The following is a 16278-nucleotide window of genomic DNA, read 5'->3' on the forward strand; positions in this document are numbered from 1 at the left end:
CCCCAGCCCAAACAAATCTAACAGTAGAGGAATCTCAGTAGTGCTGGTACTACCAAAGATCCATTTACAAGTTTGTTTATATGTTTCGTAAGAATTAAGACAAAAAAAAATTATTAGAAAAATACATTACAAATTATTTTTATAGCGATATATTCCAAAACCACTACAAAGCACTTTATGCTCCTGTACTGGCCGTCATCACAAATTTCTCAGCTTTAACCTCATTTGGGTCTCTTCCGTGCTTCCCTACCGTGCCTCCTTTCCCCCAGCACCTGCTTCAGCATCTACCATATCAAGTTCCCAGCGTATCCCACCCCACTTCCTTTACTCTCAGATGACCTAGCCTCCTTCTTCATCGACAAGGACATCAAGAGCCAGGAACTCCTCCAATGCCCCTCTCCTGCAACTCAAAGCTTCCTTTCTCCCCCTCTAGCTCTGGAAGAGGTTTCTCAGCTCTTCCTCACTTCTTAATCCGCTTCTCCCCAAGCCATATTCCATCCTTTTGTTAGTGTCTTTTTTCTCAATCTACTAGCTTACTCACATCAATTAAGTCTATCAGGTCTATTGTGTCATTCAAAGCTTGTGTTTCCTTATTTATTTTCTGTATGGATGATCTGTCTATTGGTGTTAAGTGGGGTGTTAAAGTCCCCCACTATTATTGTGTTACTGTCGATTTCTGCTTACAAACATCCTCAAGCCACCTCATCCTAAAAATTCTTCCCTCAATCCTGGTTCCCAGTCAAGTGACCACCTTCTCATTTACTAACAGTTTACACCACTTCTCTTGCCATCCAAACCCCCCATTCATTACTTAAATACTGTTTTAAACTCCCACCACTAAAATCAATGATACCTCTTTAATTGCCAATCCAACTGCTTCTCTTCAGTTCTCATATCACTCACCTGCAAAATAACTGTGGCCTCGCTTGGTCTGTATCACACGACGTTCTGATTTTCCTTCTATCCAGGTATTCTCGCTCATTGTCTTCTGGGTCCTCTCTCTCCGTCACCCATCCTAGATCTCAAAGCTCTCCCCTGGCAGCATAACCCGGTTTGGTAATTCACTTATGCTTCCATTTGATGACTCTCAAATCACTGTCTCCAACCCCTGTCTCCCTCCTGAGCCCCACATCTATTGTTTTGTTCCCAGACAACAACTCCTCAACACCACAGACTCTAAAATTGTACATCAAAAAACCACAAAACAAAAACAGAAAATCACAGACGTCTCTCTCTAATCAACCACATACTTTGCATCAAGAGCTTGGCTCTCAGTAACCACCGTCACTAACTGGTTTTCAGCAGAAATGAAATAAAGGCAGTACATAAACCCTTGGCAAGTGTTTGTATTTTGTATTTTTTTTAAAGCTCCTCTATTAACCACTCACTAGTTCTTTTGGTACAAAACTAAACCAGGGCTTCGCTGGTGGCGCAGTGGTTGAGAACCCGCCTGTCAATGCAGGAGACACGGGTTCGAGCCCTGGTCTGGGAAGATCCCACTTGCCACGGAGCAGCTAAGCCCGTGCGCCACAACTACTGAGCCTGTACTCTAGAGTCCGTGAGCCACAACTACTGAGCTCATGTGCCACAACTACTGAAGCCCACGTGCCTAGAGCCCGTGCTCCACAACAAGAGAAGCCACCGCAATGAGAAGCCTGCGCACCGCAACGAAGAGTAGCCCCCGCTCGCCGCAACTAGAGAAAGCCCGTGCGCAGCAACGAAGACCCAACGCAGCCAAAAATAAAATAAATAAGATAAAATAAATAAATTTATATATAAAAAAACTAAACTATATATATCTTCCCATAAAAACCTGTTCCTCTTCTTTGTTATTCCTATGAAATCTTTATTCCTATGAAATACTAAAAACTCAGAATTACCTTCTGTTTCTCCTGCAACCCTCACTTGCAATTGATACACACCTTTGAAAATCTTTCGAGGGACTTCCCTGGTGGCACAGTGGGTAAGACTCCGCACTCGCAATTCAGGGGGCCAGGGTTCAATCTCTGGTCAGGGAACTAGATCCCACATGCATGCTGCAACTAAGAGTTCGCATGCCACAACTAAGGAGCCCACATGCTGCAACTAAGGAGCTGGCGAGCCACAACTAAGGAGCCCGCCTGCCGCAACCAAGACCCGGTGCAGCCAAATAAATAAATTTAAAAAAAAAAAAAAAAAAAAGAAAATGTCTTTCGAATCTATGTAACTTGTTTTTTTTAAATATTTTTTTCATTTATTTTAATTTTTATTTTATTATTTATTTATTTTTGGCTGTGTTGGGTCTTCGTTGCTGCACGCGGGCTTTCTCTAGTTGCAGCGAGCGGGGGCTACTTTTCGTTGCGGTGCCCAGGCTTCTCATTGCAGTGGCTTCTCTTGTTGCGGAGAACGGGCTCTAGGCACGTGGGCTTCAGTAGTTGTGGCTCGCGGGCTCTAGAGAGCAGGCTCAGTAGTTGTGGCTCACGGACTTGGCTGCTCCGCGGCATGTGGGATCTTCCCAGACCCGGGATCAAACCCGTGTCCCCTGCATTGGCAGGTGGATTCCTAACCACTGCACCATCAGGGAAGTCCCCTATGTAACTTGTTTTGAAACACGTCCAAAAAATAAGATAGATACATGTGATAAACATAATAAGTGCTAACCATAGAATCTAGGTGGTGGATATATTGGTTTTCCCAATTTCAACTTTTCTAGATGTTTGAGAATTTTTATAATAAAATGTTGAAAAAAAACCTGTCTACATTCAGACACTGTTGAAACACATGCCCTTTTTGTTTCTTTTCTGACCTAATTGGGAGCCTAACTAAGCTGTCTCCCCAAACCCTCCCACTGTAGCCGTCCTCCAGGATGGCTCCCAAAGACCCCTGCCTCCTGCATTCACATGCATGTGAAGCGGCCTCCCACACTGTACTGGGGCTGCTCTCCACGACCAGTAGTATTCGGCAGAAGTGATGGTGGATCACTTCTCAGCTTAGGTTAGAAGAGACTGCAGCTTCCAGCTTGCATCTCAGCACTCTCTCAGATGGCTCGTCCTGGGGGAACACGTAAATCCCCCAGGGATCTGGTTAAAATGCACACTCTGATTCAGCAGGTCTGGGGCAGAGCCTGAGATACAGCATTTCCAACAAGCTCCTAGGTGATGCGTATGCTGCTAGTGTAGGAATCAAACTGCAGTGCTGAAGTATAGCTAACAAGGTAAGAAAAGAAAGAACACAGGGAGAGGTTCTCCGTTTTTTCCCCTGCCATATTTAAATAGGTTAATATAAAGTCAAGGCTTTGTAGTGGTTCAGTGCAACATCATCTCAATACATTCAATTCTGCCGAGCAGTGCTTCTCAAACATGAACGTGCATATGAATCACCTGAGGATCTCATTAAACTGCAGCAGCAGTAAGTCTGGAGCAGGAGAGATTTTGCATTTCTAACAAACCCCCAAGCGACACTGAAGCTTCTGGTCCACGGCCCACACTTTTTAAGGAGTAAGGTTTTTTTTTTTTTTTTTAATATTTATTTATTTGGATGTGCCAGGTCTTAGTTGCAGCACGCGGGATCTTTTAGTTGCGGCACATGGGATCTAGTTCCCTGACCAGGGACTGAACCCGGGCCCCCTGCATTGGGAGCGTGGAGTCTTAGCCCTGGACCACCAGGGAGTTCCAAGAGTAAGGTTTTAAAAGGCTGCTATACCTTTTTTTTTAAGTCTGACATGTTTGATTATATAAATATGTAAAATTTACATGGCAAAAACCACAATAAAGTCAAAAGATAAACAACGAATTTAGAAAAACAATTTGCAACACACGTGCCAACATGTTTATCTTTTTTATTAGTTTCCTATTGCTGCATAAGAAATTATCACCCAGGGACTTCCCTGGTGGTCCAGTGGCTAAGACTCTGCGCTCCCAATGCAGGGGGCCGGATTTCAATCCCTTGTCAGGGAATGAGATCCCACATGCCGCAACTAAGAGTTCGCATGCCTCAACTAAAGATCCCACGTGCTGCAACTAAGACCCGATGCAGCCAAATAAATAAATAAATAAATATTTAAAATTTAAAAAACCCTATCATCCAATACTTTTCAAGTTTCAGAAACGTCAACCTGAAAGACAGACTCTTGAAATGGTTTACAAATGCCAATTACACATTCCAGCTTTAAGCCCAGTCCCTCCAGCACCATCACCCACCCTGTGTGCACACCTGTACTCCACCAATACCTGACAACTCCCTGCACAATGTTAAGATCTTTACTTCTCTAACCTTAACCTGAAAACACACTTTTGTTTTGATAACATAGCAAGCCCGGGCAGTCGTCAGTTCAGCAGTCCTTCCTTTTTCCCTTCAAGTGAGCCTCGGTCTAGTTTGCCTACCTATAGGCTAAGCATTTCATCTTTCTACTCTGTCATGGGACTGAAGTCCCACGGCTACTTATTCCAGATTTAGATAGAAATTATGGACCTTTCTTCACAATTAACCTCTCACTACATGTTTTTATTCATACAATTTTTTAAAGATATACCATAAAACCCACCCTTTTAAAGTGTACAATTCAATGGTTTTTAGTATATTCAGAGTTGTGCAATCATCATCACTAATTCCAGAATATTTTCATCTTCCCCAAAGGAAACCCCATACCTTTTCTCTATCCTCCCCAATGTCCCCAGGCCCCCAGCCCCTGGCAATGACAAACCTTTGTCTCTACAGATTTGCCTATTCTGGACACTTCATATAAATGGAATCATACAATATTTGGTCTTTGTGACTGTCTTCGTTCATGTAGCGTATTTTCAAGGTGTACCCATTTGTAGAATGTCTCAGTACTTCATTCCCTTCTATGGCTAAATAATTTCATTGTATGAATATACCATATTTTATCAGTTTTTCAGTTGATGAGCATTTGGGATATTTCCCTTTTTGGCTATGATGAATAACGCTGCTATGAACATGCGTGTGCAAGTTTTTATGTGGATGTGTTTTCAGTTCTCTTGGGTGTATATCTAGGAGCAGACTTGCTGAGTAATATCCTAGCAGTATGCTTAACGTTTTGAGCAACTGCCAAAACCATTGAACCATTTTACATTCCCACCAGCAATGTTTAGAAATTTTCAACCAATGAGGATGTTATAATTCCTGAAGCAAAGGAGACGTATGCCCCCACCGTATAACGATAATTCTCTACGAAGAATATTGCATTAACAAAACAGAAGTATATTTCCGGCACGACGACACAGAATAAAATGTTAGAGGTCCGAATATACTGAGTGAGTTACCCTTTCACAGCCAGCAGTTCTTTCATCGTAAAATAGGAACGCTGTGATGACATTTACGTTGCAGTCACCGTTAAGATGAAATAAAACAATCCACGTAAAGGTGCTTTCCTACACTGATTATCCGTGATCCAATGCGGGGCAAAGCTTTAGGGGCAAAGGGCTAAATGCCCAGTTCCCTCCCCTTCCCTCATGTTCCTTCCCAGCGGGAGGGGTCGCTGAGTGACGGAGGAGGCTGCAGCCACCTCCCTCCTCGGGGAGAGCCGAACTGACGAGCCACGCAGGAAAAATTGTTAGGACTCGAAAAGCAAGAGCCGGGCCACGCCAGCCCAACCTCGTCCCCAGGCGAGAGATTTCGCAGCCTGCTACTCAGCTTCGCAGGTCAGCGCAGGATCTTTTTTCCTCCTTTCATGGTAAGACGTTTATTATGGTTGAAGCAGAAGACGAGGGGCAAAGGGAACACAAGCAAACCACCCCCCCACCCGCGATCCTAGTCTCTGTCTCTCCAAAGCCCCCCTAAGGAAAACACAGGAAACCCGATTCATTACGAACTCTTCTTGGAGGTGGATCAATCCCAATGTCCCTCACCCCCAAAGACTACCCTGTCGGACCCCCCTGAGACAGATGGCGCAAAGCTTACCTGGTGGCCTCCTCCAGCCCGACCCGGCTCCGACCAGGCGCCTCCAGAGGGATAGTAGCCATCGCCTCCTCCGCCTTCTCCCGGCCAGGTGGTCTCAGCCGGGCCGCCCCCGCGCACTCGCCAGGAAATGGGAGGCTGGGGGGGTTCGGGGCGGGGAGGATATATGGGCGGAGGTGGGTGTACGGGCACATCTCCAGCCCCAGGCCCGTAGTAGCGCCCATAAGACGGACCGTCACTGGGGCCGTAGCCCGAGCGCCTCAAGGCCGACATGGGCTCCACTGCCCCCGGGCGCTTCCCGCCCCCCAAGGCCGGCCCATTGCGCAGGCGCCTGCGGGGGAGCGCGACTGGACAGCAGGGAAGGGGGGGGGGGGTCGGCAGGCAACAGCCAATCCCAGGCCGGGTCCCGCCCCCTCAGCTTCCGCGTCCTGAGAGTGGAAAGACGGAGGTTCGTGACTCTGGGGTCTGGGAAGCAGGAAAACGAGGGGCGGTACCGTGTTCCTTTGAAAGGGGAGAACACATTTCCCCACTGTCTATCCAATCTAGATTCCTCTTCCCCTCTTATCAGGGATGCGGCAAGCGTATCCCAGGACCGCGCTACGGCCCCGCCTCTTCTTGAGGACGGGCACGTGATGCCGGAAGTGGGTGGGGGTAATATGGTGGCGTTTCCGGCAGGCCCCGGCTGCTTAGAGCCGGGGCAGGGGAGTTGGTCCGGGTCCGGGTTCGTGTCCCGGTCCCGCCGAGGCGGCGACTGCGATAGGAGGAAGGACGTGTTGGACGCGCTGGCCCACCGCCACTATACATTGCAGCCTTATCTCAACTCAAAATGAACTATATGCCCGGCACCGCCAGCCTCATCGAGGACATCGACAGTGAGTAGTTCATCTCCACCGAGTGCAGTCTGGGGTGAGACCCTTCTTCCCAGGAGGGTGCCTCTTAGGAGGGAGCTCATAGAATGAGTCTGGGCCGGGGGCGGTGTGTTTTTAGTAAGGTTCTGGACGTCCGGTGTTGGCATCTTCCACAGGATGCAGGAGCCACGGGACACACCGTTTGCCCACCTCCTAGCCTGCTCCCTGTATCCTGTCTCTCGCAGCCTTCACCGGCCCCCGGGCAAGCTGTAGAATTCACTTCTGCTTTGCAGGGATGCGGCTGCTGAGGCCCAAGTGTGAAAGTTGCCGCCTCCCCGGTGCATCATCTCCCACCTGCGGCATTTCGAAGTACCAGGTGGTTACTGGTGGATGAATGAGAATTCTTAGAGAAAGGATTCTTCAAGAAACGAAAAGAGTAATACAACAGCAGTTGGACTTAATTAGCACTGAACATAGGATTTATGCTGTGTGGCCGTTTGCAATCTTCTTTTACCGTTGAGGGTAGTTAGACTTTAGGGTTGTGGTAATGGAGACCACTGCCCGACCAGGTATTGCCTTTTCCAGAAAGACTGAGTCACTTCAAACTTACCTTTTTCTTCTGTTAGACAGTTTTCTCTCGCGTTTATTAAGACCTCCTTTATTCTTAGTCACTGTCCTGAAGAGGAACTCACTTCTGTACAGTTGTCTTTCCTTTTTCCAAACTCTCATCTGTGAATTATTCCTTAAACATTTTTTTAAAGTTGTCTCAGTCGTGTGATCTGTCTCAGTAACTTGTAATTGCTGCAAAACGGTTTACACACAGTTCCAAACAAGTTACAGGAATCTCTACAGTTACTATGTGTGTAAATTAAAGAGTGAGTTTATGATTAAATTCTCCTCCTGTCGTTTGAAATCACTTTTTAGATCCAAATTAGTGATTTTGCTATTGAAGGGAAATGTAGGTTGGACCAAAGTCATGTATGAATAACCACTGTACAAGCCTGTCTGTAATGGGTGATGAAATCTTCAATCTTAGTTGTCTGAGGATGCCCTTTTGCCCTCACCTCTCTTGTTGTGTATCTGAATTATGTAAGGCTCCTAACACATCCTGCCATCCTACTAAAAATAATTGCTTTTCTCAAGCCTCTAACCCCTTTTTTGCAGATTCCAAGCTCCTCCTTTACTGAAAGATTTGAAACCATTTCATATGCACCCTTCACTGTGACATTCGCTCTGCTCTCCTCAGTCTTTCTGTATTTTCACCCAGGCTCTCATTTGAATAGGAAGTATTCCTCCCTTTCCGTTTGTGTCTTACTTCTCTTTCCTCCCACTGCTTCTGGAACCTTCTTCCATTAATATCCTGTTGCTCTCATATCCTCTCTCGCTCCCCCTCTGAATCCTCCCCTTCATGTATGTTCTTGTCTGTCGAATTTTTTCTCAGTTGTGTTTCACCATCAAATTCCCATCCTTTATTTCACATCTTTACCCCCAAACCTCTTGAGTAATCTCCCATTTTAACTCTACTTCCTGACCACCTGCAATAGACCACCTACCTCTATTACCCCTGCAATCTGATTTCTTTCGTCAACACACTACTGAAACTGCAGTCTGAAAGACATCTTCTGATGCACTCCTCCGAGTTCTTCCCTCTCCTCTGCAACACTGTGATACCGTTACCACAGGATTCTTCATTTTCTTGATTTCTCCAACACTGGTACTTGATTTTCTTACCTCTGCAACTGTTATTGTTCCCTAAAATAAATGGACACTTAGGTCCCATCTTTGGCTTGCTTCTTTCTTTAAATCGCTAGGAGGGCTCCTGGACTTTATTATATCACCTCTTTGTGGACTTATCCGAAAACTGCTGTGATCCTGACTTCTTTGGCCAGTCTTACATCTCCAGTTGCCAGTTGACATTTCTACATCAGTGTCCTGATACCACTTCAGAATCACTACAGCTAATCACCTTCCACTGAGCTTGCTTCTTTTACTCCCAGCTCTTGGTAAATGGTCCTCCCTGACACGATGACTCAGAATTCCTACATCTTCTTTAACTCATCTCTTCAGCACCCGACTGTCTCACACATACCCACATATACAAACACACTTGGCTGACAAATCCCATCCCTTATAACTGCAGTGTCTTGGTCCTCCCATCCCGTCCCTTCCCATCTCTCCCCTGGTTCAGGTCTTCTTCTTCATGTCTCAGACTCTGGGTCTAGCCTCAAAACTGTTCTCTCTTTTCTGCCAGTTTAATCTTCAGAGTTTTCTTGTTCCCTGTGAAGTCACATCCAAACTCAGCCTGCTCCCAGTACTTTTCTGACTTCATCTCCTGTTATTTCCCTTCACACCCTCAACTTTTAGCCAGACATTTGGATACATAGCTCTTTTTTCTTCTGCCTAAATTACAGATTTCCCTCCTCTTCCCCTTCCCTGTCACTCTTCCTATGGCCAAAAATGTCCAACTCAGATACCTTCTCCAGCTAGATATAGTTTCTCTCAGTCTCATATAATTAAGATTTGCTCTCTTGTGGTACTTAATTATAGCCCCAAAAAGCCTATAAGTTCCTTCAGGAAAGAATCACTGTCTTGTTCCTCTGTTCTGCATCTAGAAAGTACTTTATCCATGGCATTAAAGAACAAATGAATGACTTTGGCTACCTATTCTAGTGACTGGCTTACTATCATTCTTCAGTGTCAGCTCAAAGTCACCTCTTCAGAGAGGTTTCCCCTAGCCACCCTCTCTTCTGTAGCTTCTTCCCCTCTTTTTCTCATCCTGCTAGCTTGTTTATTATTCTGCTAGACTAATCACTATAGGGCATTTTTTAAAATTGGTTTGACTTTCTCCATCAGGAATATAAGTTCATAAGGTTGGTGACTCTACGTGTTATTCTGTACCGCAGCGGTCCCTAACCTTTTTGGCGCCAGGGACCAGTTTCATGGAAGACAGTTTTTCCACGGACCGGGGTGGTGGGGCGGGGCGGGGCGGGGGACGGCTCAGGCAGCAATGCGACCGATGGGGAGCGGCAGATGAAGCTTCGCTCACTCGCCCACCTCTCACCTCCTGCTGTGCGGCCCGGTTCCTAACAGGCCTCGGACACCAGTCCGCAGCCCAGGGGCTGGGGACCCCTGCTCTACTCTATATCTAGGCCCCAGAACAGCACATAGCTTTCCATAAATTTTATTGAATTTTTGCTCTAGTTTTATTATCAGTATCCTCATTCTACATGTCTGAGGTATTTTTTTATTTAAAACCTTCCCTGATTCCAGAGTGTGAAATAGAAGCTCTCCATCTCAGTTGAGGGGAAAATAATTCTTGAATTAAGATCATAAAGATCACCTAGATTCAGTTTCCAAATTTGCAGGTATAGAAACTGACATGACACTGAGAGGGTTTAACTGTCAAGCATCAGCATCTAGAACCGGTCGGTCAGGCCCCCTGACTACGTGCCCAGTCCTTCCCGACTCTGCCGCCCCCTCAGATTCTTTCATCACCGGTCTTCTCATCTAAACACCGGGCTGCCGGGTCATCCCTCTAATTCCTCAGTGAACTCTGCCTTAAATACACTGGAAGAGGAAGTGGTAGAGCTTAATTTGCTATGAGCTTTGTTTTTGTTGTTACCCTGCAAACTCACAGGCTAACGGACTTCTCATTGCAGTGGCTTCTCTTGTTGCAGAGCACGAGCTGTAGGTGCGCGGGCTTCAGTAGTTGTGGCTCGTGGGCTGTAGAGCGCAGGCTCAGTAGTTGTGGCGCACGGGCTTAGTTGCTCCGCGGCATGTGGGATCTTCCCGGACCAGGGCTAGAACCCTTGTCCCCTGCATTGGCAGGCGGATTCTTAACCACTGCGCCACCAGGGAAGTCCCAACAGTTCATTTTTTAAAGATCTTTTTTCCTCTCCCCAGAAAAGCACTTGGTCCTGCTTCGAGATGGAAGGACGCTTATAGGCTTTTTAAGAAGCATTGATCAATTTGGTACGTATTAGTCATGGACTTCTCCTGTACTCTGGATAATAAGAGCTGCCCATTGTATTTTTGTGTTGTTTCATATCGAAGTTTATTTGTCTGCAACTTTTTTCACGTGTCTGGCATAATGGAATATTGGTTTGAATCATTACATCATTGTTTTCTAAATTACAATTAGGTGGTTCAAAAGCTTGTGTTTACAAGCTTGTATTTCTAAAACTGGTTTTCACTAGAACATGCGCTGAGTGTTTTGGACTATTTTTTATTTTCCCCGTTAGAGGGAGCCAGGTGATAGAAATAAACTCAGTCCACTGAAAAAGCTGCTCATTTGTACATTGGCTTGGGTGCGACTACTCTTCAAAGCAGTTCCTGCCCTGAAGGTAATCCCTCCCTGTCCAATGAAAAGTGGGTCAGAGGCCCTTGCTGAAGCTTTTTAGGGACCCCCCCAACATTAAGCCTAGGATTTTATACCTTGGGATACATTAGACTCAAGGTCTTGGTCTTGGTTTTGCCTCCTGCATTTTTCTAAAGAGACCTTATATTTGCTTCTGTCTTAAGGAACTTCTCAGTTCATATCAGCATTTGCCGGACATCTGCTTAGGTCAGTGGCTTTGGGCCTGAGGAAAAACAACATAATTGAAACACATGTAAGAATTATAGATGATAAGAGCATAGACACTGCGTTTCTTCACGTAAGACAAACAGCACCAATTGAAAGAGGAAAAGGAATTATTCTTCACAGATTGTGGTTCTAAACCTTAAGTCAAATTCATCAGACTACATGAGGGAAAAGTGGTAAATAGTGACTTTATTCTCTCAGATTACCGGATTATGGTTATCTGACAAAGGGAAAAAATCGGTTACCGTTATATCGTAATCCATGAATACCTACATTGGGTTAAATGAATAATGAATCCTAAGTACTGAAACAAAGTTAAATCTTTGGTAAATCATCACACAGCACAGAAAAGCGGTTTCCTTCCAAAAAACCCCAGAGTTTTACTTTCTGCGGTTGTTTGGGCTTTAGAGTTTTCCAAGTGCCCTATTATGTATATTTTCTTATAGCCGTGTTGATATTAGCAACTAACTCATAAGGAATTTAATTTTCTTCATTTATTTCCACCGTCGTCCTTGTTAGTGCAACATAATCCCAAATACTCTCTCAGTTTGCGGTTGCTTAAAAGTCTCCTAGGTGGTTTGTCTCAATGTAAGAGTAAGAGATTGTTTGAAATTTTAGCTTTTTCCAGAACTAGAAAGTTTGAAAATCATGTTCAGCTAAATCTTTTCTACTCAAAGTAACTGATGAATTGAGTAATGGACCTTTACCTATAAAGTAATTTGAACTAAATATCTTTGTTTCTTCCCTGTACACTTATAGCTAACTTAGTGCTACATCAGACTGTGGAGCGTATTCATGTGGGCAAAAAATACGGTGATATTCCTCGAGGGATTTTTGTGGTCAGAGGAGAAAATGTGGTCCTACTAGGAGAAATAGTAAGTGAAAACTGTTAAGCTGCTATGGCTCTTGATAATCACGCCAGTTAGGTTTCGTTTTTGTCTTTTCAAGAAGGAAAAAATATATTTTCCACTTTCACCCAGCTTCTCAAGGAAACCACCCAATTAGCCTAGGAAAGCTACATTGTAAAAGGAAAGCTACAGAGAACAGTTAACTTTGTTTCAGTGCCTCCTGGCATTTTAAAGGTTTTGCTCCCATTAGCAGCAAAATACCATTGATTTTTACCTGATACCATAAAAAATACTGTCCTACATGGGAACTCCCTGGCAGTCCAGTGGTTAGTACTCCCGATCTCACTGCCAAGGGCCCGGGTTCAATCCCTGGTCAGGGAACTAAGATCCCACAAGCCGCATGGAGCAGCCATAGAGAGATATATATATAAATATATATACGTAAATACCGTGCCACACAAATGTGTTCCCTAGTATGTTGTTATTGTATCTCTAATAGCAGAAAATTGAAGCTTGATACCTAACAGGAGAAGAATAATTCAATGAAATGTGGCTTGTTAACACTGGAATATTCTGCAGTCATTTAAACAATTGGTTACAAATGGTTTTTCATGACATAAAGGTAATTAGTGGTGTTTGGGGGAAAGACACACTGCATATACCATGCGATATCTATGTCTTTTAAAGGGGGGAAGGGGAAAGAATGGCCGCAGAAGAAGCCTTTCTGTTAACTTTCCGAGGATGGGTTCAACTTCACTTGGATCTTTAGCTCCCAGCCAAGGCGGAGAGGTACCTGTTATGTGTGTCAGGAAAGCCAGCTGGCAGGTAAAAAGTTAGATCAGATCCTCTAGAGTGGTGTCACTGTAGGTCTATATGTGTATGTGTGTGAACTATTAGAAAACTGTTCCCCCAAAACATATATTAGAAGTACTCAGACATTTTTAAAGAAAATAAAACTTGATTTCACATTTTACATGAGACATTTACTTTAAAAGAAAAGTACTTTATTTAATACCTTTGACTTGATCCTCATGCTTCTGATTATTGGGTTTTCCAGGAAAATCAAACCTTGGCGTTTGCTTGATTTTATCTTTAAAGTTTTCAGTAAAGTTTCCCAATCCCTAGCCACATCTTAAATCACGTTTACAGAAGTTTTTGGAGTGAAGTAGTTTGGTCCATAGCTATTTTTAACGGTAGACCATTTGAGAAAGTAAGGAGGTAATTTTGCCAGGGTCATGCTCGTTCAGAGACCTCATGTCGGAAACAGCTAGAAACAACTAATCAATACTGTCCGAGTATTGCTATGAAATAACTTTTTCTAATTTTAAAAATATTGTTGTGGTTGATATTTTTGGTTTCAGTGTATGTTTAAGCAGCGGAAATTGTCACCTCTTTGTTTTAAAGAGGAAATTATTACTTTGCTGTCGGGGGAAAGATTTAAGTTAAAATATCCACGCATACTGTGCTTCAGTTGTATAGTAGTAAACACCACATCCATGCTTTTCTGTGCCAGTTACATTGGCACAAACATGCCCCTGTGTAGATGTGTGTGAAAAGAAGTGAACTTGTGTTTATTCTTGAAGATTCATTGTTTCCTGGGAGCCCTTTTGTGGAGAAAAGTGCTCTTTTTTTTGTACGTTATGGTTTGGATGCTGCAGAATTCTTATGATGGTACCACTAAAGAAATATGGTTCAGGAATGCTTACATAGTTCTATGAATCGGTAGTCAGTTTGAAGACATTATGAGCCAATTCTAGGAAAACTCAAACCTAGAAGCCATTTGGATTCTGTAAACATGCAGTTGTTTGCAGAGTCCCTGGATTCTACCTCAAGGATGATGAGACACACGGCCTTAAGTAATAAGCTGATTGTTAGGAAACAGCATTACCATAACCACATGCACAGCTCAGCACATAACGCTGAAAAGCCCAAGAGGCAGTACACTAAGCCAAGAACGTTATCTTCCCTCCTGCTGCCCATGGGTTGTGAGGGAAGATGACACTTGATAATATATATTTTGCTGGATGCAGTTAACTTTTGACCCAGGGCAGGGCTTGCTTATGTAATTTATGTGGCTTTCATTCTAACCTTTCTGGTGAGAGTCCTCCATCTGCTGTGTCACTGCCTGCGGGTTCCGAGGCCTTAGCAGCACCTGAAGATAAGTATCCAGTGGTCGGCTGGAACGTCTGGAGAGTTTGTGTATGTGTTGATGCCTTCCCCCAATTTTATAATTAAAAGAGAGGAGGATGAGAAATAAGAATGCCCTGTCGGTATAGGCTTTCCACGTTACTAAAACACAGAGTGACACCTGCATACTCATCTTAAGGAGAGAGAACTGAGTCTGTAGGTAGATAATTTTATAGCAAGGTTCTGCATTATAAAATTGGTTATCAAGTGTTTAGAAGGTGTTCAAAAATAAAAATATTAAGCATATCATGCCATATTAAGTGGGAAAAGTAGCCAATATTTGCGAGAAATATATTGGGGCCAAAATGGTTTAGTAACCTAACTGGTCTGCTGAGGTTTTCTCTAGAAGACTTGTTGCCATGGAGGGGAAAGAAGTCCTGTGTTATAATGTAACAACTCCTGGGTAATGCGACAGAGGGACAGTGTATTGCCTTTGGCTCAGGATGGAGCCAGGGTCCGGGGGGGAGGGGGGGAGGGGTGGGAGGTGGTGGTGCTACTTTGAATCAATGTTCTCTACCTTCTTACTGAGCACAAACCCCCAGAAATTAGGCTGACTTTGATCATGTATAAATACAAAATTTATTTTAAGCCATCTTGACCTCAGTACCTTCTCTCTTGGATTCCCTGGGGTTGGGGAAATAGCTGTAAGCAGCCCTAATCTTTTTTTTTTTTTTTTTTAAAGAGAAGGAGTACTTGTCTCATGTAGGACTTTACTTTGGATACACTAAAGCTTTGTTATACATGCCGATACTGATCCCTGTTAAACCACACCCACATGTGTTCTATAGGAGCATTGCCAGCCATTTCTTTGTAAAATTTATCTGTCCATAGGATATTTCTGCCCTATCTCAAGTACAAAAAATAACCCAAGCCGGATATAGGAATCCATTTAGGAACCAGTTTGCCTTTAGATCTATGATGTTTTCTATTCTTGGTCATCAGGTGAAGTTTTCCAAACCTGCTTGTTTTGTAGGACTTAGAAAAGGAGAGTGACACACCCCTCCAGCAAGTGTCTATTGAAGAAATCCTAGAAGAACAGAGGGCGGAGCAGCAGACCAAGCTGGAGGCCGAGAAGCTGAAAGTCCAGGCCCTGCAGGACCGAGGCCTGTCCATCCCTCGAGCAGATACTCTTGATGAGTATTAAGTCTTCTGCTCAGAGGCTGCAGCTCTTGGGGAGCAGGAGCTGTCACCAAACCAAGTGACACATTTGACGAGAGACTGCAGAGCTTTGAAAAGTCATTTTTATTTGGAATTCTTTCACATATGCAACATGAAGAAATCATGCGTTTTGTTTCGTTTTTTTTAATAACAAAATCATCATTTAAAGAAACAGTGGCATGGACTCCTTTCACACGTCACTGTGGAGCCAGCAACTACTTCTTTATATTGCTCTTCTCACCCCAAATTAGTGGTTACAGGGAATATTCTTCATTTGCTTGTAAATAAAATATGAATCTCAAAATTGCAATGTTATTATTTCCCAAGTTTGAGTTGCCTTCAGTGAATAGTCATGAAATTTCTGCTTTCAAAGATATAAGCAGTCCATACACACACATGCTGGGATTTCCCTTCTGTCACAATTCCAAGCTGCTAGTTACTTACGAAGGAATATTTTCATACCAGATATCCTGCAGGTCCTCCTTTCTCCCCTTGTCGTGTTTTTTTCTGATAAGAAAAACAAGTTTTCAGGCTTGAGGAGGGCTCTTTCCATGAAGTTTTGCACTTACTGATTATAACAGAAGCTGGTGTTTGTTTGAGAAGCAGCGTCACTCCTGCTTCTGCTGTTTCTGCTTCACCAACAGCTATCCCAACTGCGTTCCCTTGAGATCCATGTAACGACTTCTCTAAATATTCTGTTAATTTCATTAGGTTTTCTAGTCCTTTGGATTGAGTCTTGAGCCTCGTATGCTGTGATCAA

General features: G+C 44.0%; 2 protein-coding genes across 2 annotated transcripts in view; one reads left to right on the forward strand and one right to left on the reverse strand.

The window, feature by feature from the left end:
• The window catches only part of BAG4 (BAG cochaperone 4), a 32661-nt gene extending 26457 nt beyond the window's left edge, over positions 1-6204 (reverse strand). The window contains exon 1 of the mRNA XM_068531969.1: positions 5899-6204. Within this exon, the coding sequence (XP_068388070.1) occupies positions 5899-6168 (270 nt within the window). The 5' untranslated portion in view covers positions 6169-6204. The remainder of the gene's footprint in view (positions 1-5898) is intronic.
• Positions 6205-6363: 159 nt separating this feature from the next.
• LSM1 (LSM1 homolog, mRNA degradation associated) lies at positions 6364-15822 on the forward strand. The gene is made up of 4 exons (XM_068531970.1): positions 6364-6767; positions 10647-10715; positions 12085-12200; positions 15334-15822. Exons 1-4 carry the CDS (start codon positions 6722-6724, stop codon positions 15502-15504), a joined length of 402 nt encoding a protein of 133 aa, XP_068388071.1. The 5' UTR covers positions 6364-6721; the 3' UTR covers positions 15505-15822.
• The last annotated feature ends 456 nt before the right edge of the window (positions 15823-16278 follow it).

The sequence above is a fragment of the Eschrichtius robustus genome, chromosome 21 (assembly GCF_028021215.1).
Source record: "Eschrichtius robustus isolate mEscRob2 chromosome 21, mEscRob2.pri, whole genome shotgun sequence".
NCBI lineage: Eukaryota > Metazoa > Chordata > Mammalia > Artiodactyla > Eschrichtiidae > Eschrichtius > Eschrichtius robustus.

Bases quoted from the DNA above. Each gene is read 5' to 3' on its own strand.
- LSM1 (XM_068531970.1), top strand. From the start codon at position 6,722: ATGAACTATATGCCCGGCACCGCCAGCCTCATCGAGGACATCGACA. The intron at 6,768-10,646 runs GTGAGTAGTTCA...TCCTCTCCCCAG, and splicing joins CCTCATCGAGGACATCGACA to AAAAGCACTTGGTCCTGCTT. The intron at 10,716-12,084 runs GTACGTATTAGT...GTACACTTATAG, and splicing joins AAGAAGCATTGATCAATTTG to CTAACTTAGTGCTACATCAG.